A 26,039-nucleotide genomic window follows, 5' to 3' on the forward strand; every position below is an offset into this window, starting at 1 on the left:
ACAAGCACTGTCGCTCTACAAATACGATACAGATTAAGGGAGAAAATTCTTGTAACTGAATCCGGTATAATAACTTTTTCCAGAACACGTAGGATGAACAAAAAATTTCGGAGATTTTTCAGGGATATTTTCTGAGTATTTTAGCATAAACGAGCCGTGCTGACAGACCTTTGCACAGTACCTGTTTTCTTAATCTAGTTTATTTTTGCATCATTGAAAACAACTGCACGGCAATGCAGATCGTCGACCGTGTACGCTGGGTTGTTTGTTTGCAAACCAGCTTGTTCCATTCACTTTCATTATTTGTTGTTGACAATAGCAATGCCCATTTTACTCTTCGTTCTCAAACTTGCATTTCATATTGCTCTATCGTTTTTTTTTTTTTTTTCAGCAGTCTTTAGAATGGAAACCGGGTAACTGTTCTAAATTTACGAAATAGAATCAACACATTTGTGAATAAAAGAGTGTTTCCAATCATATAGTGTGCTCCAGTTTGAAAATGAACCATTCCATTGTTCCTAGATGAGTCAACCAATAAATCATATTAAAGCATGGTTTCGCGGCAGATGCGCAACGAACACATTATAATACATAGTACCACCGTAAGCACCAGCGACAACACGGAAGGCAACTTGGCTATATAGGGACGGGAGCAGCAATCACACGATAGCAATCGTTTGACAATGGCGGATGAGGACTCGATCGCAAGCTCATGGATTTTAAATCACTGGACGCTGCTGGAAGCCCGAGAAGTTTATCAACCAACACATTGCTTCCTGCTACTACATCTCGCAAAACGACCAAGAAGGTAAATAAAAGAGTGGTTTGTACTCTCACTGGGGTATACTAACAATTGGAAGTGCGTACGGAAGATATTTCCAGTGTTATGACGTCTCAGCCAATTCTGAAAGTGAATTTAGGTCCTTGCTTTCCGCGGAGCGCTACTTTAACAAATACAAGGCCTATTCCGAAAGTAAGGTCCGATCGGTCGCGAAACGGAAAACACAGTAAAAATCAAAAATGTTTTATTTGCAACAGTTAGCCACACCTTCCAGCTGCGTCTCTACATAATCGCCGCTACGATTTGGTAATTTGACGTAGTGTTGTACCAACTTTCCAATAACATTGTCTACTCCGGTTTACAGCTTGTTGTCTGTGCCAGAATGTTGTCTTCATAGCTAGCGGTTCATGTGAGCAGAGATGAATCTCAGGGAGAGTCAATAACGGGCTCTATTGTGGGTAATCAAACACTTCCCAGCGAAAACGCTGCAGGAGCATCTTCATTGCCCCTTCAGAGTGCGGCCGAGAATTGTCATGCAGAAGAAACGTATGACAGTTATGTTATGTGGGTTGCATGACATCAGGCGCAATCTCACACCAGGCTGCCATACTTGGCGGGAGACAATATTGTTCTGAGCATCTTTACGCGCTCACTGTGTGCTCAGAGCTGAAAAGAGCACACTAGAGGCATTACCCAACACATTTGTGCAAAGCTTCATCGGATTTTCACTGTGGTTTCCATTTAGCGCCCCGTCGGACCTTACTTTCCGAATACCCTTCGTACCTTAAAGAAAGAAAGAAAAAAAGAAAAAGACGCTCTGCTGGTCCTTCTACTTCTGTGTACTCTTTCCCGAAGCGGCAACTAAAGGCACCTTACGATCTCGTTTCGTATATGCCGAGAGCCGCAAAGTCATGTTTCGAATGTTTGATTTCTGTCATTTGACGGAAGACCTCCGTCGGAGAGTGAGCTCGTGTGTGTGCGCGAGGGGGAGGGAGAGACGGAGAGCGACGCAATCAAGAGGTCGGGTGCGTTGCGTGAGCAGGTAGGGGCTGCTGCTATTAATCTGGACGGCGCGGTCACGTAGCGCGGGCCGGCCACCGCAAACCATTGTGCGCCGGCGATAGCTTCATCTGCGGCTGTTATTTGCGCGCTGCTAACAACTATTGTGCGCTCCGCCCCAGCCAGCCTCGTTCGTTCTGCGGACATGATTTACCGCGCGCGCCGTGTCGGGGTCGCGCGCCCGGTACGCGGCCGCGCCGATCTCCGAAGGGCGTGCGAGCATCCACCGCCGCGGCAGCGCACAGCAGTGCGACGCCCTCGTAGACAAACAGTTCCGGGCGCACGGGACAGTCACCCATCCCGTGGTCTCGCACCGTGTTCGGCGTTGTTGAAGCTACCAGGGCAAGGGATAACGGGCAAAGTGTGTGACAAACGTCGCAAGGATAGCGACCGGCGTTGCGCGGGGTCCCTTATCGGAAAGGCGGTCTCCCGCCACAGCAAACGTTGCGGCCCATTCCTTGGACTTTCGCAGGTGGCATACAAGTTCTAACGGAACTAGACTATCTAGAAGCGGAATAGGAAAGATGTCCGAAGAAACTGTTACATTTAGCGCTCCGGTGTTCAATGTACAACAACTCTGGCGAATGGAGACCTGGAAAAGTGAATGGAAGGTCAGCGATAAGGAAGGAAGGGCCTATACTTTTTTCTACGACATTTCAGAATGGTTAAGAGTGTAACATGGCGATCCTAACTGCAGTGTGGTGCACTTATTAACTGGATGCGGACTTAAACCACATAAGTTTCAGTCAGACACCAAGTCCCACAGAACGCACAGTCCTCTTTTGCGGGAATTGCGGGAACGTCAGAGGCACACCACAGATACACAACATAATCACTGAATCTTGAAGCCATTAGTAGTTTTGATTGGTGGATGCATACAACAAAATTAGCACATGAAATCCATAAAACATCTTACCAAAAATACCAACGATTTAGGCCATACAGAGGCAAATCGATATGCAGCAAAATGAGCCAATTCATAGCACGTAAGAAGAAGAAAAAGAAGAAGACAAATATTAACCGACTATGAAATGCAGACACCGGTATCGGTGTAATTGTCATCTAAGGCATTATAAATCTGTGTGTAAAATTTTAGTTCTCAATATATTATACCCAACAAGTTAGATCTAGCTTAATCCAACTAGCCTACCACTAACATATAATGAAGCTAGTGGGGTCAACGATCGATGACAAATTACGAGGTATTCACCCTCGGATATTATGGTAAGGCTCTAAATCCTGTCATCTATCCTATCCGTGTATCTTTTCCTTCTAAATTACCGAATAATTAATTTTTTATTTCCATTTCACGCAACTGTTTTTTTTTCTTTTAAATAGGTAAAATGTTGCTTCAACAAAAAAGTAAAGAGGGTAAATGAAATCTACGCGGCAGATACGGACAAAAAAAATGGCTCTGAGCACTATGGGACTCAACTGCTGTGGTCATAAGTCCCCTAGAACTTAGAACTACTTAAACCTAACTAACCTAAGGACAGCACACAACACCCAGCCATCACGAGGCAGAGAAAATCCCTGACCCCGCCGGGAGGAGATACGGACAGCAGTGCATGTGGACGTAAGGGTTTGTGTCGGGCAGCTTTGGTTCCTCGGCGCTAGGCGGACTGGGACAATATGTAAGAGGCTAAAAATGACAGATTAGCCGGTCAAACGAGGAAAAAAAATAACCTTCAAGCTGTTTTGTCAGTGACGTTTGTTCACAGAGCTATCAACTAACTCAAAGTGAAGCCTACCAAGGTAACAGCGGTGCATTGACTGAAGAATTCAGATACTGTTGTTCGACGTCGGTACACAAAGGTTTATTGTAGTATGTGTATGATCAAGGATGACGGCATTTATCGGGATGCATGACCTCGCAAAGGAATCTACGATGGGAGTTCTGAAAATCCTCACGCAGAAAAGTGGCGTACAATTATTGTTAACACAGCAATATAATAAAACCAAAATTTCGCTGACTTTAATGTCATATCTGTGCCAGGGAGAGAAAGGCTTGCAGTGTTTCACGAACGACGCTAGCTCTGTGGCTAGAATCGATACCGTGAATACCGCATTGAGAGGTTCCGTTCGCAGCATACGCTACGGGCCGTTCACAAGTCTCTAGCTGGTGGCGTATCCGTTTGAGCCTAATTAGGAGCGGCTTTGGAAAGAATTACGAGGAAGTCTTTCCGTTTAATTTTCCACTGAAGTGTCAGTAGCATCTGCTTGCAGAGCTTTACTACTGTCCCGCTACTGACTTCTTTTGTTTCGACGGCAACAGAAAGTCTTCCAGAGATGGTGAGGGCTTGTAAGCTGCCTGTCACTTCACTTGCAACAATTAAGCAATGATTACTGAATTCGTACGGAGTCAACCGTCAATATAATTTGCCTCCTAATCACTCCATTTCCCCATATTCCCTAGCACGCCAAATTTCAGTGTAAAATAAGGTCAATGTAACGCATAACTACACCCACGCGTCACACGTTTTCATTATATGAAAAAATCGAAAACACTGTACGTATATAAGGCTTTAGAACATGACCTTCTGATTGGCGTAATTATCTTATTACCGCGTACTTTTATGTATATGCTTTCATCGATCAACAGTATCACCAAGCACTCATTACTGCTCACAGTTAAGTTTGCCATTAAAGATTTGTTTGAGAACCATTGTTTCACAAGTTAAGAAATTATGCTTCTATGAATCACACTTCCACTATGATACAGGTAAGTTTCCCTTTGATGGTAAACTATTACTAAAGAACATATCAGATTCTGCCCCTTTTATCTATCTCTTCCGACTTTGGGAAGCAACTTATACATAAATAATGTAACTTCCTTAAGGCTGAACCATTTTGGCACAAAGATGTTCTATCATACGCCTTCGTCGTTTCATTCTTTCACTCAGACTGTGTTGCACGTGTCACTGTACCGGTAAGGCTGATGCTCCCTGGTTTCTCTTCCGTGTAGCTCCGTATTAGTCGTACCGTATACGGGCAAGAAAACGAGAACTGCGTTGTTGTTGAATGTAATGGCGCGCGTCAGGATCGGACAACAGTGAAATTGCTTTAGCTACATGGAATAATACACGAACCGTTGAGTACCACACGTGAATCACTCGGACAAGTAAATGCAAATGGAACTGCGTGACTTGGCGTTGGAGTTTCCCGCATATGGTTCCCTTATACACTATAACGTAAATTGTAAATAACAGAATGTGACCCTTACGATCACAAACCTAATGTGCATTTCTAACAGAAACTAACCTAAGGACATCACACACATTCATGCCCGGGGCAGGATTCGAACCTGCGACAGTAGCGGTCGCGCGTTTCCAGACTGTAGCGCCTAGAACCGCTCGGCCACTCCGGCCGGCTCACCGACCGACATCGATACCTATCCTCAGTGCAGCATTCCGTGAAGAATGGACTGCCATTCTCCAAGAAACCTTCCAGAACCTGATTAAACGTATGCCTGCGACAGTGGAAGCTGAAATCAAGGCTAAGGGTGGGCCAACACCATACTGAATTCCAGCATTGCCGATGGAGGGCGGCGAGAACTTTTAAGTCATTTTCAGCCAGGTGTCCGGATACTTTTGGTCACAAAGCGTATATGATGATTAGGAGTAACGTTATTATTCTTATGAAAATGATTTCGGTTATGAGAACTACCCATAATCGACTCGCTGCCTGACATTTTTAACGAGAGCCAGAGGAGCACGGAAAGCCTTCCGTACCGTAGCTGTCTGACGTGAGAGCAGCGCAATTGGATGCCGCCGGAGCAGTGTGCGTTGCGGGTGGCCTATCGGTAGGCGCGCACGCGCGGCCCCTGGCACTTGCGTCGCCGTGGAGAGCGGAGGCCGGCCGGCGGCGCTACGTGATGCGCCCGCGTACGTGCCACGGAAGCGTGGGACGCGCCGAACTGGACTGGCAGGGCAGCCCGCTATTGTGGGCGACGGCACCCCCACCTCCAGGCAACCACAGTGGCCAGAACGGCACGCACGCCTCATTTCTTCTCGACTGCGCCGCGAAGGCCATGACGCGACGTAAATAAGCATCGCCTATTCTTAACACTAGACCCAACTTAGTCGGTTTTCTCGCCGCTTTCACTCCAGTGCCGCCTCCGTGGGAAGAGGCCAGGACCTTGTCCCAGCGCGGCTCCTTAGACGCAATTTTTTGTGGTCGTTTTCCTGTTATAGGCTCCAGAATTACGTATCACTGAAGCAGAAGTCAATAAATAAAAAAGGACCCTGGAGTTCAGTGGCTGAGACAGTAGCATCAAAGAGGAAAAGGTTGAATGGCGTGCGCGCATGCACGTACACACACACACACACACACACACACACACACACACACACTCACTCACACACACACACACACACACACACACACACAGTGTCCTACTAAGAGTTGTCAGGTGCTTTTTCTCTTTTGTCTCGGCAGATATTTGCAAATCCGTTTTTGCAGTATGTAGCTAGAGTCAGCCCAAAAAAATACCTCTCATCACTTCTTTCATGCTGCCTGGAACACACCGTAAATCAATAGTCACAGAACGGGAAGAAACGATGCAAACTGTCCCCTTGAAGAGTTCGCCCAATGTAGCGATGAGTGTGCCGTCTAACACAGGATAAGTTATTAATGTGGTTGCGGCTACTACAGTTGGCATTGCACAGAATGGACAACACGTAGAACATGTGTTGTAGCGTTCGGTATGAAGGTAATTTCCCAACTGTGAACATTAATAACCTCTAAACTGTAGAAGATAGACAAAAACAAATTACACCACTAAATTCCAGAGCTCAAATGAGTGTTATTTGATATATCATACACCCCACTTCCCATTAAAAAAATTACTTGAATCCAAAATGGCGGATTTCAAGATGGTGGTCATGAATGACATTCACTCTAAAAGTTGCAGCCCCACATCAGACCTGTGTTCCCATCAATCACATTTCAATTTTCCCTTTAATCTTCAAACTTATGAAGGTGTCCAAGGACTTTTGACTCGGCCTGTATACAGGGTGAAAAGTATTTAAACCGACAAACTCTGGGAGGTTGTAGGGGACATCTAAACAAATATTTTCCCCTAATTCCATTTTTTCGTATGAGGAGAATTTAAACCGGTAGAGGAAGATTTCTCTGGCGGCAAATTAATTAAACCAACAAACACTTTTCCATTTTTTATGACCAAGAGACAACACATTAACACAACCCAATTTCAATTATAGTGGATTTTCAAAAATTCCTCCACTGACACGTAAACAAAGGTTACACCGTCGGATCATGTTCTGTTTGACACGGGCAAAAACCCCAGGAGTATCCTGCATTGTTCCTGCTGCTGCTACTATCCGGACAACCAAATCGTCTTCTGATGCAACAGGAGTTGCGTAAACAAGGTTGCGCATCTCTCCCCACACAAAAAAGTCCAGAGGGGGCATATCTGAGGATCGAGCAGGTCTTTGTACAGGACCACCTCTGCCAATCCACGTTTCTGGGAACCGTAGGTCCAGAAATCGACGCACGCGACGACTGAAAAGTGCCGGCACCCCGTCATGTTGGAACCACATACGTTGTCTTGTAGGGAGCGGGTAGTTGATAAACCCGCTGTGCAGCTCGTCCGTTGTGGTGCGCTACGTAGTACGCACCAACCATATCAATTTACTCACTCAGGTGTATCTCTCCGTTAGTAAACAGAGACAATGCATTACCTCACTGGTGGACAGCAGTTGCCTATAGCTGAAGAGCGTAATACGCCCTCTAACAACTGAAGATCGTAATAAGGCCTCTAACAACTGAAGAGCGTAATACAGGTTCCACCGATTTAAATAATCCTCATAGGAAAAAATGACATTAGGGGAAAATATTTGTTTAGATGTCCCCTACAACCTCCCAGAGTTTGTCGGTTTAAATACTTTTCACCCTAGAGAACTGAAATAAAAGCTGTAAAGGTGCTATCAGTGAGATTCGATCAAGTGACTTAACGAAAAGTATTACGATAAGCACTTTTTTTCTTCACCTAACTACCGAGGAGTACGTTAATAAACTACTTAAAAGGGCTCGAACGTCTTCTAATCGCCAAATACGATTTTTACGAGATCTTTTATTATTGGGAACAGCCCCGTACTGCATAGGAAACTGGTGTCCCGGCAGTATGAAGAAAATCGACGAGTGCTAGTTGGTAAGGTCCTCTTGTTAGTAGAGTAAGTAGGGCGTGGGAGTAGGCGTGTGTTTCTGGTGTTAGCCCGGTGTTGACAGCCGCCGGTGACGGCCGCCTCCACGTCTCGGACACCTGCGGCCGGCGTCGCAGGTTGCGTGTCTCGAGGCGCTGGGCGGGGCGGCTGACAGCTCATTGTTCGTTGGCTATCTGGGCCGGCCATCGCCGTCGCCATCGGCCTGAGAACCTCGGGCCGTCTGCGGCGCCCGTCCGTCTCCCGGAGCGGCCCGCTGTCACGCTGCATAATAATATACCGCACCGCCACTCTGCGCTCTCTTCGCCTCTGAGGTCGCTCTTAGAGTCTTCAAGAAGGGTCGTCGAGCAGATGCGCAAAACTATAGACCTATATCTCTGACGTCGATCTGTTGTAGAATTTTAGAACATGTTTTTTGCTCGCGTATCATGTCGTTTCTGGAAACCCAGAATCTTCTCTGTAGGAATCAACATGGATTCCGGAAACAGCGATCGTGTGAGACCCAACTCGCTTTATTTGTTCATGAGACCTAGAAAATATTAGATACAGGTTCCCAGGTAGATGCTACTTTCCTTGACTTCCGGAAGGCGTTCGATACAGTTCCGCACTGTCGCCTGATAAAGTAATAACCTACGGAATATCAGAACAGTTGTGTGGCTGGATTGAAGAGTTTTTAGCAAACAGAACACAGCATGTTGTTCTCAATGGAGAGACGTCTACAGACGTTAAAGTAACCTCTGGCGTGCCACAGGGGAGTGTTATGGGACCATTGCTTTTCACAATATATTTAAATGAACTAGTAGATAGTGTCGGACGTTCCATGGAGCTTTTCGCGGATGATGCTGTAGTATACAGAGAAGTTGCAGCATTAGAAAATTGTAGCGAAATGCAGGAAGATCTGCAGCGGATAGGCACTTGGTGCAGGGAGTGGCAACTGACCCTTAACATAGACAAATGTAATGTATTGCGAATACATAGAAAGAAGGATCCTTTATTGTACGATTATATGATAGCGGAACAAATACTGGTAGCAGTTACGTCTGTAAAATATCTGGGAGTATGCGTGCGGAACGATTTGAAGTGGAATGATCATATAAAATTAATTGTTGGTAAGGCGGGTACCAGGTTGAGATTCATTGGGAGAGTCCTTACGAAATGTAGTCCATCAACAAAGGAGGTGGCTTACAAAACACTCGTTCGACCTATACTTGAGTATTCCTCATCAGTGTGGGATCCGTACCAGGTCGGGTTGACAGAGGAGATAGAGAAGATCCAAAGAAGAGCGGCGCGTTTTGTCACAGCGCTATTTGGTAAGCGTGATAGCGTTACGGAGATGTTTAGCAAACTCAAGTTGCAGACTCTGCAACCGAGGCGCTCTGCATCGCGGTGTAGCTTGCTGTCCAGGTTTCGAGAGAGTGCGTTTCTGGATGAGGTATCGAATATATTGCTTCCCCCTACTTATAACTCCCGAGGAGATCACGAATGTAAAATTAGAGAGATTCGAGCGCGCACGGAGGCTTTCCAGCAGTCGTTCTTCCCGCGAACTATACGCGACTGGAACAGAAAAGGGAGGTAATGACAGTGGCAGGTAAAGTGCCCTCCGCCACACACCATTGGGTGGCTCGCGGAGTATAAATGTGGATGTAGATGTAGAGACATGACGGTTGGGAACGTCTTCTGAAAGTTTCCTTCTCTTCTTGTCTCTTTACACCTCGAAAAACGAAAGACGTGCTTTCTAACTTATCATTTCTCTGACGCCCATGTGTGCTAGCATTGTTCGATACTGTGGTAAACTCAGCCAGTTCTCCACTGCAGGAAGGAGGAGGCTTTTGTTCGCCTAAAGATAATAGGCCAGACTTTCCCTAATCCTCCTAAATGGGTTGCGGTCGGAGCCACCTACGCTTCCCTCAGTTGCCGGTGTTTTACAATATCCGTGGCAAAAAAGCTCCTAAATATATACTAAGATGGTATCTGTCCTTTCGGACATGTCCGAGCCTTAACTATATATATTTTCTAAGATGGTATCTGCTCTTTCGGAGGAACAGATGGCTCAAATGGCTCTGAGCACTATGGGACTCAACTGCTGTGGTCATAAGTCCCCTAGAACTTAGAACTACTTAAACCTAACTAACCTAAGGACAGCACACAACACCCAGCCATCACGAGGCAGAGAAAATCCCTGACCCCGCCGAGAATCGAACCCGGGCATGGGAAGCGAGAACGCTACCGCACGACCACGAGGAACAGATATCATCGGTGACCAAGCAGCTCGTTAGAATGAAATTATAATGAAATGACAACCCTTAGCTGCTTGGAGGCGTTCACATACGTCAACGGGGACAGATGAAAATGTGTGCCCCGACCGGGACTCGAACCCGGGATCTCCTGCTTACATGGCAGACACTCTATCCATCTGAGCCACCGAGGATACAGAGGATATCGCGACTGCAGGGATTTATCTCTGGCATACCTCCCGCGAAACCCACATTCTCAACGTATTGTCCCGCACTACATTCGTAGTGCCCCTGCCCATTATACTCATTACTCGAAAGGACAGATACCATCTTAGTATATATATAGTTAAGGCTCACCGGCCACTTGACCATCTTCTTCTTCTTCTGTGCGAATGCACAAACACAGCCCGAACTCTTACGGGAATCGGCAGCGCGCCGCGAGTAATGAGTATAATGCGCAGGGGCACGAATGCAGCGCGGGACAATACGTCGAGAATGTGGGTTTCGCGGGAGGCGTGCCAGAGATAAATCCCCGCAGTCGCGCCGTCCTCTGTGTCCTCGGTGGCTCAGATGGGTAGAGCATCTGCTATGTAAGCAGGAGATCCCGGGTTCGAGTCCCGGTCGGGGCACACATTTTCATCTGCCCCCTTTGACGTATGCCAACGCCTGTAAGCAGCTAAGGGTGTTCATTTCATTGTAATTTCAAAGCTCTTAAGACTAATGAAACGCTGCTCCAGTTGCCTTTTTTAGAACTTTATAACGTTCACACGACCGGTTTCGGTCTTTGTGTCAGTCCATTATCAAGAGTATCTGAAATTGCCAAATTTCAATATTTTGGGCCCCAAAATTATTGATGTAGAAACTTATTGGCTGAAAAGTAACAAGAAATTAGAAGAATACACAGACGAACATGGTGATATGAGAAAACGATGAGAGCCGACCGCGGTGGCGTTTCTAGGCGCTTCAGTCCGGAACCGCGCGACTGCTACGGTCGCAGGCTCGAATCCTGCCTCGGGCATGGATGTGTGTGATGCTCTGAGGTTAGTTAGGTTTAACTAGTTCTAAGTTCTAGGGGACTGATGACCTCAGATGTTAAGTCCCATAGTGCTCAGAGCCATTTTTTTGAAAACGAAGGTTTAAATTTTATGGGGACATTAAAAGAATGGTACCCACTAGGTTGACTAAACAAATAGTAGAACTCCACGAAAAGGGAAGTAAGGTCAAAACTGAGCCAATTAAGTGGATCGCTGCGATTAAGGACTATCATAAAGTAGCCGGTATAACTCAGGCAGAAGTTACAGATAGAAAAACATTCAGACAAAATATATGTGATTGGAAAGTTGGTCAGAGGGAAATTAGAAAACGGATTGGAACGCTGTGGTCTGATGAAAGGAAGAGACTTCATTCTGAAAGGATAAAACAAATTTGGATGCAAAGAAAGGCCAACCATCGAAAGTGACATTGCACCTCGCGTGGTCCTATTGTGCCTATTCGTGAATGGTAATTGTATGATTGACATATACATTTTTTTTTGTTTTTTATGATAGGAGATGAGAGACAATACTCATATACAGTGCGATTTAGCTCCCATACAGATAGATGCTATGTAATGTGCAGTGTCTTGAAAAGCCAAGCGCTAGATTTTCATATTCTCTCGCTCGCTATGTGCACGCTATTAACCCTATAGAAAAAATGAACTGGACCTTTTCGTGAGAATTTTAATGTAGTTAAATTTTTACTGTGATCCGATTTCGCTAGAGACCGTAGTTTTCCAATTATTCGAGAAAAACGTGCAAAAGTGACCTGCAGACGCGTTTCTGTTGAATAACTCAAAAACCGTGGCCTCCAGCGGAAACGTAGCCCAGTACAAAATTTAACTACATTAAATTTCGTATGAAGACATCCTAGTCATTTTTTTCTGTAGGACTTTAAGTTTGCACGTAACGAGCGACAGATTATGAAAATCTTCTGCGTGGTATTTGAAGACATTGCGGGGTGCATAAAACCAATGGGTAGTGCCAGCTGAATTACCCTGTATGTACAGTACAAGAGCAGAAATGATACGGAACTTAGGTTATGCTCTAGAGGAACAACGTCAGTTGATAAAAACAATAGAAGTCCAGCGGATTTTAAAAAAAACTCGCGCCCGATGACGTCATGAGAAAACTGGCGTATCGTTATTATAGAAACTGTACAATCCGTTACTTGCAAACTGTCATCTGGTTCAGCTTACAAAGAGCTATCTGATGCGTTTCAAAATTGTATTTCATATTTTCAGCTACAATGCTAAAAGTTAACGATAAAACAGCAAAGTCAAAGATATTTTAAAAACTTTTTTCCCCCAAATACATCATTAGAAAATGGGTGTGTTGCAATTATAAAAACGTACCATGCGAAAAACTGTTAACATGCTTTACCTTAGAGGGTTGTATTTTGACATGTTTACAACTGCTTTTTTTTAGAAACAAAAGCTGAAAGTAATGATTTAAATGTGTAAGATAGTTGCAATGGACGAGATGTCCAAATCGAGCGTAAAGGTACGACCTCTAACGAGTAAAATTAGAACCGACGGGAACAACTGAGGGCTCTCACACAGCCTGGATGCATCGTCGATTGCTTACAAAATAATGTTTACGAGAAATTAGCTACTGCAGCCGAGTTAAGAATAATGTATAAACGAAATTGTCAATAACTGGACGACAGATATCCAAGAAATTGGTGCTGCTCGATATGCATTGCTCATTAAGCATTTTTTTCTTGGGTTTTTTAGGTGAGCAGATTTTTCTGTATCTACAGAAATATCCGTAAAAGAGGTAGAAAGTTACGCTCACCTTGCTTCTCTACAGCACCGTAAGACGTATATTATGTTTACTTATAGAGGATATATAGAATATATATGAGTGTAAGCATTGTGTCCCATCTCCTAGTAAAAAAAAAACAAAAAAACCTATATGCAGATCACTTTATGTATTAACATTTGGCAGTCTCAGATATATTTGATAATGGCCTAAAGTAAGGCCGAAAACGGTCGTGTTTACTCAATAAAGTTCTACAGCATCATCCAGACATGTAGAAAATAATAACCCCTAAAATTGTTGCATAGGGTAACTATTGGTACTCTTTATTTTGAAATTAATCCCAAACAGCTGTATTTGATGATGTTTATTTATTACAATCGATTTCTAAGCTCTGGTAGTTTCATCATTAGGAACAAGTGCCACAATCAAATTCCTCAACATTCGCAAAAAATATATGTCTGCATAACTGTGGAACACTATTATGTATGCATGAGACACTGAGATACTAGAGATGCTGCATTTAAAGCTTATTAACAATATGCCCTGTGTAGAAAAGAAGTGATATGTAATCATACGCCACTACTAAGGGCTTTTGAGAATATTTACAAGTGCTGGAATATAGGGTCACTTCGTTCAGGTATGTACATGTATGTTGACAGGACAATCGGCTACCTTCGCGATCATGGCAAAGGCTTTTTCGTGCATTTCAAATAGACTAAACTGCAACACAGCTGCAAGCACTATATTTATTGGAAGGGTAATAATTAATAATAAGGCCTGAGACTGAAGCTAGGACTGTATCCGACAGACCAGCCAATGGAGCTAAGATCCACATCGTGACAAAAGAACAATATATCATGTTGCTGACAGGAAGGAAATTTATCGGTCTATTCTGTCGCTATTGAGCAGGATGTAAATCTACTTTGGCGACAGAAACAAGAGTGGCTTTACTTAAATGAAGCTACGGCGATGAAGTATGCCGTCGTATCGAAGGTGCTCTGGTGCATTAATTGATGGCATTCAAAAACAATATGAGTATATACTTATCTTAGCCGTGATAGTAGATAGAAACGTCAGTGAAGTCCATGTCTCCTTAAACTGAGAGATATATCTGTGCTGACACATATTAATGTGCTAGGAGGGAAATTAACGATGAATATCGCAAACGTAAATATACCTTTGATTTTGGAACGTTTAAAGCACAATGAATGCTATAATTTTTATGTAGTAGAACTATTTTCACCTGTAGGTTTTCCTCATGAGGATAATGTGGCTCAAAACTAACTCTGAGGGCTGATGTGGAGAAAAAAATGTAAAACATCTTACCCATCAAATGAAAAGTTGCACGCCTTGTTGAAACACAGTCGTTCAAGATGGAGGATTATTTTTTGAGGTTCAACACTGAGGCAGTTACTAGCTGTTAATCAAGAGCTATTATTATTACTACGGCAATAGCTGCAGGTACATTAACAAAATATAGTACATCATAGTTCATTATTTCTAGACGAATAAAGGAAATAAACTCCAGTGTGTTCCTACAGAGTACAACTTTGATGTAGCATACGACATAACATGTTTATTAATTGGATCCACTGCTGTGGATATAGTGGTTCCAAAGAGGGCTTGTAGAATATACCGGAACCTGTAACTGCCATAAAAATATTGTACTTGTGAATCTAGCAGATAATATTCTCTAGTCGCATTATGGCAGCTTTAAACCGTGTTTTCTGAAATTTGTCTTCAAAACACGTTTTAGAATTTCAAAACATGTAGTTGGCAAAGGCGCTCGTCCTGAATCTGGTGTCTGCTTCCACTGAATATGAAGTAGAAATATACTTATACAAAATTCCGATTTAATCGCGAAGTACAAAGCTAGCGGCGCCCCAGGAGCTTATTCTGGTCGTGACCATATTTTCCGACACGGTCTGCATAACCAAGTAGCGTAAATACGGTTGCAAGATGGCGGAGCGCGATCAGCTGATGAGCAGAAGGCGACTTGGGCTGCTGCGCGCGCATCCACCCGGCAAGGAAGATGGCGGCGGGCGACCTTAACCCTGGCGCGTGAGACATCGCAAGGTTTTCGTGCGTCTCTGCGCGCCTGACATGGGAAACGACTCCCGCATTCCTGGGCCGACGGCGCGGCACCGAGCCTGCATCCTAATGCAGGGACAGCCTGCCAATAACCCCGCCGGAGACAGAGGCAGTGCGAGTACTGTGCGCGCACGGTCGTCTCTCCTACACAACTTTGTTTCCACCGCTGTGGGTGCTCCATCACCGTTGACAGTTGGGCTACACAGTGCTTCGTGGCAATCCCTCCCAGTCCAGGCTCTACTTCATTTAAACATCCACACTGCTAGAAATGGTTACGAGAAGAATCTAGCTGAAATCATGGACGTCGGGATCATTTCCCATTTAAAAATGCTTGTAGAATGTATGCCAATTTCTAAGTATGGTTGTTACTTCATGTAGCCTCAGTAACTTCATACAACCACCTCGCTTTAAAATTCCTACCAGAGTGTATTAAGTTTTACTGCAGCGTCAGAAAAAATGTTGACAGTGTTCTAATGTAATACAAATATCTTGAAATGATATACTGCTTAACACTTTGACTGCCAATCCCATCAAAAGATGGGACGAGACGTATGTTGACAGGTCGATAGGTCTTCATTGCTGGCTAGTCTTCTTAATAAATATTGAGAAACCATAAAAAATGGCCGGCATTTTAAAATACGGTAAGATTGACATGGCTGGTAGTGAAAGTATTAAACTTACTTCTGTCTACAGTTCTCATTCGCTGCTAGCCATAACGATATCTTAGTGTGTGTTTAAATCATACACGTACTGTTTGTTTATTTGTCAAGAAACCCTGAAATAAGATTTTTTTTCTGTTATTGTACCCCCACCAGAAATGCCCGAGATTGAAAGTACACGTCGTTACTTCATTTTAATATGCCTACCTCTCTACATATTTCATAGATAGTTACTTATGAAAAAACCGTAGATAAAAATGCGAGCCTCATCTACTCTATCTGGAAGTACCTAAAACAAGAATTAGCTTAGATACGATTTCCATTTTTCTTGATATAATGAACTAGTTTAGTGAGTTAATGTTAATGACAAAAATGGTTCAAATAGCTCTGAGCACTATGGGACTTAGCATCTATGGTCATCAGTCCCCTAGAACTTAGAACTACTTAAACCTAACTAACCTAAGGACAGCACACAACACCCAGCCATCACGAGGCAGAGAAAATCCCTGACCCCGCCGGGAATCGAACCCGGGAACCCGGGCGTGGGAAGCGAGGACGCTACCGCACGACCACGAGATGCGGGCTAATGACAAATAGTTAAATATACACGGAGTAGTTACATTGAGACTGGAATGATGTGAAACTCCAAGACTGCCAAAGTGGCATACGATTAGGTTCGAACATAAAATTTTCACATGAAATTTAATGCCGGGATTTTAAATGACAATGATCTAAAGATCAATACTGCATCTTGGCAGCATATTGACAAAAGTACCAGAATTAAAATTTTGTATTTCCAAAAGTCGTAGTAGCCGGGAATGTGTGTGTGTGTGTGTGTGTGTGTGGATTTTTTTCTAACTTGTTACTTAACTAGCGATAACGGGGAAATCTAGACAAAACTCAGTCTGCGATTCACAACTACATACGGACGAAAGTTTCCAAGTTTTTGCCACAACGGAACAAGCCAAGAGTTTTTAAATAACGTGTTATATGTGTGAACATGCTCATTTGCATAACGTACTTTATATTAGTATATGATTTTACTTTCGAAAAACATATGTGCAGTGTTGTTGTTGTGATCTTCAGTCCTGAGACTGGTTTGATGCAGCTCTCCATGCTACTCTATCCTGTGCAAGCTTGTTCATCTCCCAGTACCTACTGCAGCCTACATCCTTCTGAATCTGCTTAGTGTATTCATCTCTTGGTGTCCCTCTACGATTTTTACCCTCCACCCTGCCCTCCAGTACTAAATTGGTGATCCCTTGATGCCTCAGAACATGTCCTACCAACCGATCCCTTCTTCTAGTCAAGTTGTGCCCAATTCTATTCAATACCTCCTCATTAGTTATGTGATCTACCCATCTAACCTTCAGCATTCTTCTGTAGCACCACATTTCGAAAGCTTCTATATATTTTCTGCTGTATATTCTCCATGCATAATGACGACATGGTTTGAGTGATAAACTCATAATCGAACTTGATTATAATAACATTTTTTCCTACGAATTTCCGTGATAATAGGTCACATTGGAAACGTTTCAGAAACTGGACATTTTTAAGATCGACAGATTTTTAGAATCATGAGAAGACGATCTTTGTCGTGGATGAATCACCAGAAAAAATATTACGCAATCTAGGATGCTGGCGAAAGTATCTTCTCGCATTCTACTTAAGATCTCGTTTTCCTTACAGCGTCGATAGCATCTATAGATCGCCGCGAGGAACAATTAAAACCATTACGCGGAGCCATGCATATAAACTGAAACAAAGGCGGAAAAATAAGAAAAGCGCGATGGTAGCGCCCGTGAAAAGATATTCATCGTTTACGTCCGCGTCTCGGGGCCGGCCGCCCGTCTACGAAAAGGAAAACAAAGTTTTTCTTCTTTGAAACGACTTCATTAATCAACGCTGAGGTTTAATTGCCGTTTTATTTCAGCAGCTCTCTGACCAAGAGCGCGGCGCGGTGGCGGATGGCTCGCGGTGCGGCAGAGCAGACTCGCCGTTTGTAATTACCGCCTCGAGCGAAACTCGGTTAATATTCCGCCAGCGTCATCTCTGGCGCGGGAAGGGGTGCCAGACGGTAGCCGTCGCCAGATAAGCTCACTCGTTAATACGGCGGTAAATCAATTTCAGATTGTAGTGAGATACCGCTGGGTAATAATGGGCTTTTTAATGTGGCACATATGAGGCGTCACGGAGGACAACGGTGGCGTTGATGACACGCATTACGCGCGGCGGGGGGAATGCAAATGTTCCTAATTGCCCGCTCTGAATCGGGTGAAATGTTATTAACGAGTGTCGTCACGGCAAGTATGGGGGGCAGTTTTTGCAGTGGCTTGTCTCGTTAGCGGTAAGCTATTCCCACGTCTGATGCGTAAAGCAAACGGCTAAGCGGTCGGCCGACTTGTTGACTATCTCTTAAAGGTCGAGTCAAGTTTGATGAAATGGAACGGAACTTAATAATATTCCACGCTGTAGTCCAAATTGCGGCATTCGCACAAGCCGTCAACGGAACGTAAGGGTTTTTCGGAAAGCACATTTTGAGGTTGACGCTGGTGCGTCTGCTAAGATCGGAAGTGAATCAGGATCGACATATCGGCAGTTAAATCGAAACATGCGTTAGTTTCACAATCATCTTGTCGCTAGTGCACGGCATAGTTGATTAAGATGTCGTGCTCTTTTCCTCTCTTGCAGGTTTATGAATAGTGGTTAGTAAGACCCAACAAGCCACACAATGGAGGCAACTGAATACAGCACAAGCAGACATGAACGAAGTGGGTGATTATTTTAAAGTCTTCATTTTAACCACAGATCGACAAACTAAGTGAATTTTCCCTCATATTAGGTTTTAATTCTCTTTCTGCGCAAGATAACAACAGCACAAGCCGAGATTGTACAGAAGAAGTTTAAAAAATCTGTGTGCAGTTTAGTTAAGTGTCTGTGGATTGCAACTGTAGCCAGAAGACGACCTTTGTACTTCGAGACACGTCGCTTCATTAAATAGCAAGTCAAAAAATCTTGTGACGCGCAACGATCTGTGAAAAACTTTTTCAAACTCTCGCAGCGTTCACTTATGTTGTGGAGTGGATTTCGAACTTTTGTGTTATATCAGTGTTTGTTTTATTGTTTGCTTCGTTTACGTAACATATTGTGAAGGTTCAGTGAAGAGTTGGATATTTTTCACATGAGTGTTTTTCCACGATATCTGTAAGTGAAAAAGACTTAGGTTTTAAACTACGTGGACGAAAAATAAGCCTGCATTTTACATAAATAGAAATACAAATTCATGAAAAAATTAAGTGGTAGACCTTTTTTATCAGTTAATAGCACTATGGATGGATAAAGGTACAATTCTAGACAAGTAGACCTCTTCGGGCAATGTCAGTCTCATTAAAATTCCTCCCAGTGCACTGCCACGTCTTCTTATAAAATACTTCAAAACGCTTAAACACTAAAATAAGCGACGTTTCGGCTGTGTTGCAGGAGTTTTCCTCAGGGCACACACTCTATATCCCGAGGAAGGCCACTGCAACGCAATCGAAAGTTCGATTATCTTAGTATTTTAACCAAGAAAGATTTTAATGAGAAAAATGCGGTTATTTTTATCTTTATTGACTACTAGTGGTAAAACAGAATGGATAATCTAGAAAGGCTGTACGTAGTCCCTTCTTAAGTTTGGGTATTTTGGTATTTTATCTTGTAAACCAATAAGGAATTTAGTTTGCAGTTGTTTCGCCTTTATTTAGTACTTAGCAATAAAGCACAATGGATAAGCTAGAAAGGCTCTATCTATTGTCTTCCAAATATTGTAGGATGCCTTTTTGTGTCTATTTCGTGAACTGTTTCAGCAGAGCCAAAAAAGACTCACTATAAAAAATACAACGAACATTTGTCCGAATTTCCACAGCCAAACTGAGAGTGGAAATGAATAATAAGGGTGTCAAATTGACCACCATGAGATCTAGTTTCACGAAGAAAAAAGGGTAAGTGTTTGAAAGTAAACAGGTTAAATGTGGGTTCGAATACGAATTCCGGTCCAGCACAAATTTTTGTCACAAACAGCTGACGTCAATCCGGATGCATGCATGCATGTCTCAGGAACACTGTAATGTGAAGATACAGACATCGTATAAAAACACACCTTCTAAACGTAAATGATGGTTGATGTGGATGGTATCTTATAACCTCACATACGCGGCTTGCTGCTGGGCTATGCGAAATTACGTGGTGTTGACATTCCGTCTCGAGTGAACACACCACTATCTGACGGTGACGTGGCCCTCTGTTCAGGTTCGTTGACGCCCAGTGTGAATCGAATACGCCATTCACGGTGACTACGAGCGCTGTGGGCCTTTTCTGTGGCTGCGGCAGTCTCGCTACGCACCTGTTAACCCTCTCCGCCGACCACGCGCAGTGGGTGCAGTGGTCTGCCGTTATTAACGGCCGCGTCGGCTGTCGGCACTCGCAGCGGAAGACACGGTGCGTCCGCGGGCGATGAGGGCGCGATAGCCGCCGGCGTAACACGGCGCGTCGCGGGTTTCTGCGTGTGCCGCGCCGCGCCGCGCTCCCACACTTGGCGGTCGCGTCGCTGTAAATACGCGGCGAGCTCCGAGTGTCGCGCCATTCGTTTGCTCTCCCCGGACACTTACAAGCTTTTCGTTGAGATATTGGACTTGCCATTGAGGCAGAACGGCGCTCTTAGGCCAGAAATCTGATCTAGTGCGGCAGTGCGCCTCCAATATGCGAGAAAATATCTGTACGTGAGAGCGCCAGTAGTAATGGACTCACAACCGTTCGTGAGGTGCGTTCCTCTCGCTTCCCACTCGCCGAGGATGCTAAATCTCTCTTATGTTGCGGCTCTAGAGTGCTGCTGCGGTTATTCGAATCTCTGTAATGGAGGGCCTGTCCATTTCAGAGATCGAATAAGCACATCAGAGCTCTACAGCTTCGCCATTTAGTCAGTGGAGTAGTGGAGGCGGCAGTGTACAATTGGCGCTCATTGTGAATAAACGCTATCTGATCATAACTATCCTGACACCACAAGTGGACGTTAACATGCGGTAAATACCCGTTTTGCCTTTATGAAGGGCTGAACTCTGCTGCGGAGACATGTGGAAGAATGGCAGCCCATGATTTCTCAAGAGCCGAACCCAAAGAAGGTAGTGATATTCGACGCTAGGATTTGGAGAGAACTGACGTTCTAGCTCATCCCACAAGTCAGGACTCTGAGCAGGATGGTCCATTTCAGCAATGTTATTGTCCACAGCCATTACGTCACTGATCATAGAATGAAGGCTCTCACGACCGGATGACATAGCTGCTGGTAAACCTTTCTGTTCCTGATGTTTCGTCCAGGACTGCGCTGGACATCCTCAGAGGCGCTCCTCCGCTGAGTTGCCGACTGACCGGTCGGACGTCCGAGAGCGACATATATACTGTATGAAAGGGGGCGTGGTCAAAGTAGCACCTGATGAGCAGAGATAATCCTTGTCAAAAATAAAACTTAACTATCGATTGTCGTCTTGTCAAAGACAAAATTATCTAGCGATTCTGCAGAGCTACTGTCCATATATCGATAAGTTCAAATGGTTCAAATGGCTCTGAGAATATGGGACTAAACTTCTGAGGTAATCAATCCCCTAGAACTTAGAACTACTTAAACCTAACGAACATAAGGACATCACACACATCCATGCCCGAGGCAGGATTCGAACCTGTGACTGTAGCGGTCGCGCGGTTCCAGACTGTAGCGCCTAGAACCGCTCGGCCACTCCGGTCGGCTATCGCTAAGTTTCATTGCCTCCTCTTTCCTATTAAAATTATCCTGTTGCTTATAAATTTCAATGGCTTCTCTACATAGTCGTGGATAATAATTTGACGTTGTAGAAAAAATTTATGTTTCAGAAAACTTCACTTCGTGGTGTCCCGACAATCTTTTGCCGTTCATGTGTGGAACAGAAGAGCGGACTACAAGACAGGTGATTTTGGAATCCTACAACCCTCAACGCTGATCGTTTCAGTAACCATGAAGGTAATCGGTTCTGGTCTGGAGTACTGGTTGTAACGTGCTTCAGAAGAGGCTTCAGGAACTACTAATGAAAAGTGCGTAACGATTACTCCCGAGTGTAAATCATTGATGTACCCTAGTCTATACGTTGCCAATTGGTACGAGCAGCGAAAGAAATCGAATATCTGACGAAATTCTCGCAATGGCAAATCTGTGCACACCGTTGCAAGCGTCGCCCCGTCGGCTTAAATCTGAGTCGTGAGCGAATAACTTGGCAGCGATTTGCACGTCTTATTTCCTTAACTAAGTCTTTCTAAGACTACTATCAATTTCAAACCTCTTTTTTACACCCATTTGTGCATTTAGCGATGTCCAACCCACTTCAACCACGCTCTGAAGAGTGACGCGTAAACGAGATATTTACAAGTAGCAAGCATCCGAAATTTAGAATAATTTAGGTCGTCTTTCACATTATGCAGACAATACCATGTAACAGAATGGAGTCAACTTCGTGAGTCTGAGGAACGCCATAAATGTCGTTCAAGTAATTAAGCAATCGCTTCCAAACGAAGCGGTTAAAACAACTCATAATTTAATAACTGCCTTTTGTTCACTTAATGGCTTCCTGTAACCAAATGTTAATAGTATCCAAAATATTGAAGCCCCTCAGTGTGTTTGAGGGCAAATGGGCTTTGCTTTACTGCCGGTTTAAAATTCTGTACCGTATTTCGGGCGGAGGAAAAGATTTATTTTTATGGCCGTGGAATGTAAACTGCCAGCTTGCTCGGAGAAAACGGTTCTCTTTTGTTGAGAAGGCAAAAGCCAGTGGCACGCTCAAGCGAGAAGGGGGGGGGGGGGGGTGCCTCATTCTTTAACTTAGAACTACACCATTTATTGCAGGTCCTCTATCCTCGTTACTTCTTTCGCTGTCTGTAGCCATCTTTTTCAGATAAAAGCGGTTATGAAACTGCAACGCTCATTTACTTTTTAAAAAGGGCAACATGAAATAAACGAAGTGGAATATCGAAAAAAAGTAATAATGTGTGTCCGCTGTACAAAGGGGGTGTTATAGCAAGAATGGCGCAGGAATTCCAGTTGTTTAAAACGCCATCGCACCGAAATTCCGGACATAAAGTTGCAAAATCTGTGGTGAATATATCTGCATTATCTGGTGCCACATAACTCGATAAGGTTATTTAAGAGTTGCAATATTGTATAAATCATGTACTTACTCGCAACCTCCAGGATGATCGCACTTGCCATGGATGGGATGACAACCAGCCTTGCAGACCGCTGAAAGATGAAATGTTGAAATAGTAAGAAATGGCAGCCAAGAATCAAGCGCTTAATAATTGCTTAAGAAACAAAACATGCTATTAAGCATTCTTAGGCCAAGATGTAGAACTATTAGAATTAATAATGTTTGAGGTCCATAACACATACTAAAAGGTCAGCGTCTATTTAATTGCAAACCAATAAGCATTCATGAGGTCGATCAAATTCAAACAAATATTTTCTCAACTTATGTACATTCCTCCATATTCACACCAAGCAAAATGACACAATAGTTTAGATATCGTACTTGTATTAGGGAGGATCTGGGTATAGATAGAGTCATTCTGACATATTTTTTTGCTGTGCTTTAGGTCAAAGCGTATGCTGGACTAATTTATGAAGCAAGACGACTCGTTCTATCTTAGACCTTTTTCCGATTTCGATGCAGTTAAGCTGGTAACCAGTAAGCGTCCTTTCCTGGTACTTCTCCCAGACTCATATGTAAGATAAACTGGTAGCGTTGACAAGCGTCACTCAGTTTTTTATGCAGTCTTTTGCTTGTCAGATCCACAATGATGTCGCTGTTTGCAATGCGCTGATGTTTTCAGAGCTCTTAGGTAACTGAGCCAACAGAAACTTCGTACAGGCCGCATGGGTAATAAAACGACCTCGAGAGGATGACAGTATGTGTATCTAAAAGGTAGTACGTCCACTGCAGCCGTAAGACCGACAGCCTTTGACAAAAAAAGGACTCTGGTTCATTTTATGACGAAAGTGTATGGCAGAAACAAGTTCGTGACTTCTGCGATAGTCTTACTTCGAACTTCACGCATAGCACCAATGCGGTCAGACTCCTATTTGTAGTGCACATTCTTGCAATTGCACAAATGAAATTCGAAGTACAGCATTGCGTAGCTCTAAATAATTTTCCAATAGCCATCAGTTCTCGCAATGTGACTATTCGTCTACTTAACCGGAGATCAGCTATCAAGATGAACTGGCTTTTTAAGAAGCAGGCTACGTTGCCAACCAGAGCATTATACTGATGAGATTTCGGCACTGCCTGCGAGGTGGCTAACATGTATTGCTACAACTGCAGAAAAATTCGATTTTATTGCGTGAATGAAAATTGCGAAATTTTTATTAGTATCTGATCGAACTTTGCGTCTAACTTGCTGACTAGATGAAACAATTCGTTCGAATAATCTCAACATGACAGCATAAAATTACATAGAACAGTTTTTTTAATTTGAGCTGAAATGTAACAACACAATTTTTCTTTTTAGAATAGCATGTACCATCAACAGAGTGCAACATATAGCTTTAGTCCACCTGTCATGTCTCTGAGCAATAATTCCAACTTCAGCTTTCCACGTAGTGTTAATCAAGTAGCTCCATTTTAACATGAATGTATGGAAATTCTACTATCCAAGTGTGAAAGGTTGTCTAGAGTAGTGAGGGACTATGCGAGATAGTAAAGTAATTAAGGTTCTCTACATGCACATCTTCTCGTACTGAAATGCCTTGCTCCATTTATTCGATGTATGGGGTCTGTTACAGTGATGTTAGTGGGCACTGTTGCGTATTGACATCCGGATAGTTTTTCCTGTAATAAAATTTGCCTAATCCTGATGGTATAACATTGCTTCAAAGAACTCCATACAAAGTTAATTCTCTTTAAGTAATGCTTATTGGAGCATACAAAGATTGTTTCTTCCAATAAAAGCTTTTATGAAAAACTGTCATAATGGGAGTTATTTGTTTTTCGTAATATGTTTCAACGTTTTCGCGTTTATCGAGGCAGACGACGTAGAACATCGTCCTTGTGGGACTTTTTATGAAGATGGGTGTTTCAGAATCACAAAATATATTCTATAGCTATTGAAGGTAGCTAGCGCTTTTCATTTAATAGATGAAATTGCATTTTACTATCGGTAACACCAGGAGCAAGTGAACCAAAGACCTTCGTTGCGTTACTGCCATCAGCATTGACAATAGCTTTAATAAGAAATACATGGTGCACACGCTGTACTTCTTTTATACAGACCGGAAAAAATGGAGTTTTAGCCATTGATGTACGTATGACTCTGCGCGGAGTATCAATGGCTGAGGCACATAGATAAGTCTTCTAAAGAACAGTCTTCTGCTGAAGAATCATGTCATTAAAAATGTTCTTCGCAGTAGTTAAGAGTTAAGGAGGCCGTTTCTACCCGTGGGGTTGGCAGAGCTTGACTAGATATACTGAATAACGAGGGACACGGTTCCGCTTGGTTGAACACAAGAGCTTGTTAAACTGTAGTATACAGCAATGTGGAGCTATAGCACCAATCTGCCGGTATTTATATTCCAACCTCTTTAATGCCTTTATTGCTGCAATGTACACCATTCATGGCCATTCAAAATGCAGCGTCGCCAATTATAGCGTCCTAGTTTACAAGGAATCGGTTACTGTCACCTTTTAGAGGCAGGCTGAGGGCAACTGAATTTCAAATATGCCATCTATATACAAGAATAAATCTTAAGAGTGGTTTTCTATCTAAAAAACTGTGCTTTTGAGTCAAGTATGTCTGAATTTAAGAGTGTTTTGTATATGTGACACTGCAGAAACTCCTCAAATTGTATGAATATTGATTCTCGTTTTAGCAGTAACTTACTAAAGAAGTGCGAAATTGAGTACCATTAAGAGGAAAGAACCGTCTCCTTTGCAGGACCGTGGTTACCGGAACTCATTAAGTTCCTTTAAAAATTGGTATTGACTTTCAGCGTTACAGAAAGCAGACCATGTCTTTGTTCTTATACGAAACTGAATTAAGTTTCAATTTCCTTTATCGATCTCGCTGAGTTGGAGCAGACAGATCATGTGCATTCCAGATCCACTCCACTTCCTCAAGTTACACTTTCCTTTGATAAGGTTCGTCATCGCGACTAGTTAGGCACATACAAATCGCGTAAT

General features: G+C 43.4%; 1 protein-coding gene and 2 non-coding genes across 3 annotated transcripts in view; 1 reads left to right on the top strand and 2 right to left on the bottom strand.

Moving 5' to 3' along the window:
- Positions 1-26,039, bottom strand: part of LOC126187488 (protein jagged-1b) — a 568,139-nt gene that overhangs the window by 77,964 nt on the left and 464,136 nt on the right. Inside the window, exon 5 of the mRNA XM_049928595.1 lies at positions 23,044-23,104. Coding sequence (XP_049784552.1) covers positions 23,044-23,104 — 61 coding nt within the window. The remainder of the gene's footprint in view (positions 1-23,043; positions 23,105-26,039) is intronic.
- On the bottom strand, positions 10,377-10,450 carry Trnat-ugu (transfer RNA threonine (anticodon UGU)). The gene has a single exon. It is a non-coding gene; the product is annotated as a tRNA-Thr (tRNA).
- Positions 10,812-10,885, top strand: Trnat-ugu (transfer RNA threonine (anticodon UGU)). The gene has a single exon. It is a non-coding gene; the product is annotated as a tRNA-Thr (tRNA).

Source organism: Schistocerca cancellata, chromosome 5, assembly GCF_023864275.1.
Source record: "Schistocerca cancellata isolate TAMUIC-IGC-003103 chromosome 5, iqSchCanc2.1, whole genome shotgun sequence".
NCBI classification, from domain to species: Eukaryota; Metazoa; Arthropoda; class Insecta; order Orthoptera; family Acrididae; genus Schistocerca; species Schistocerca cancellata.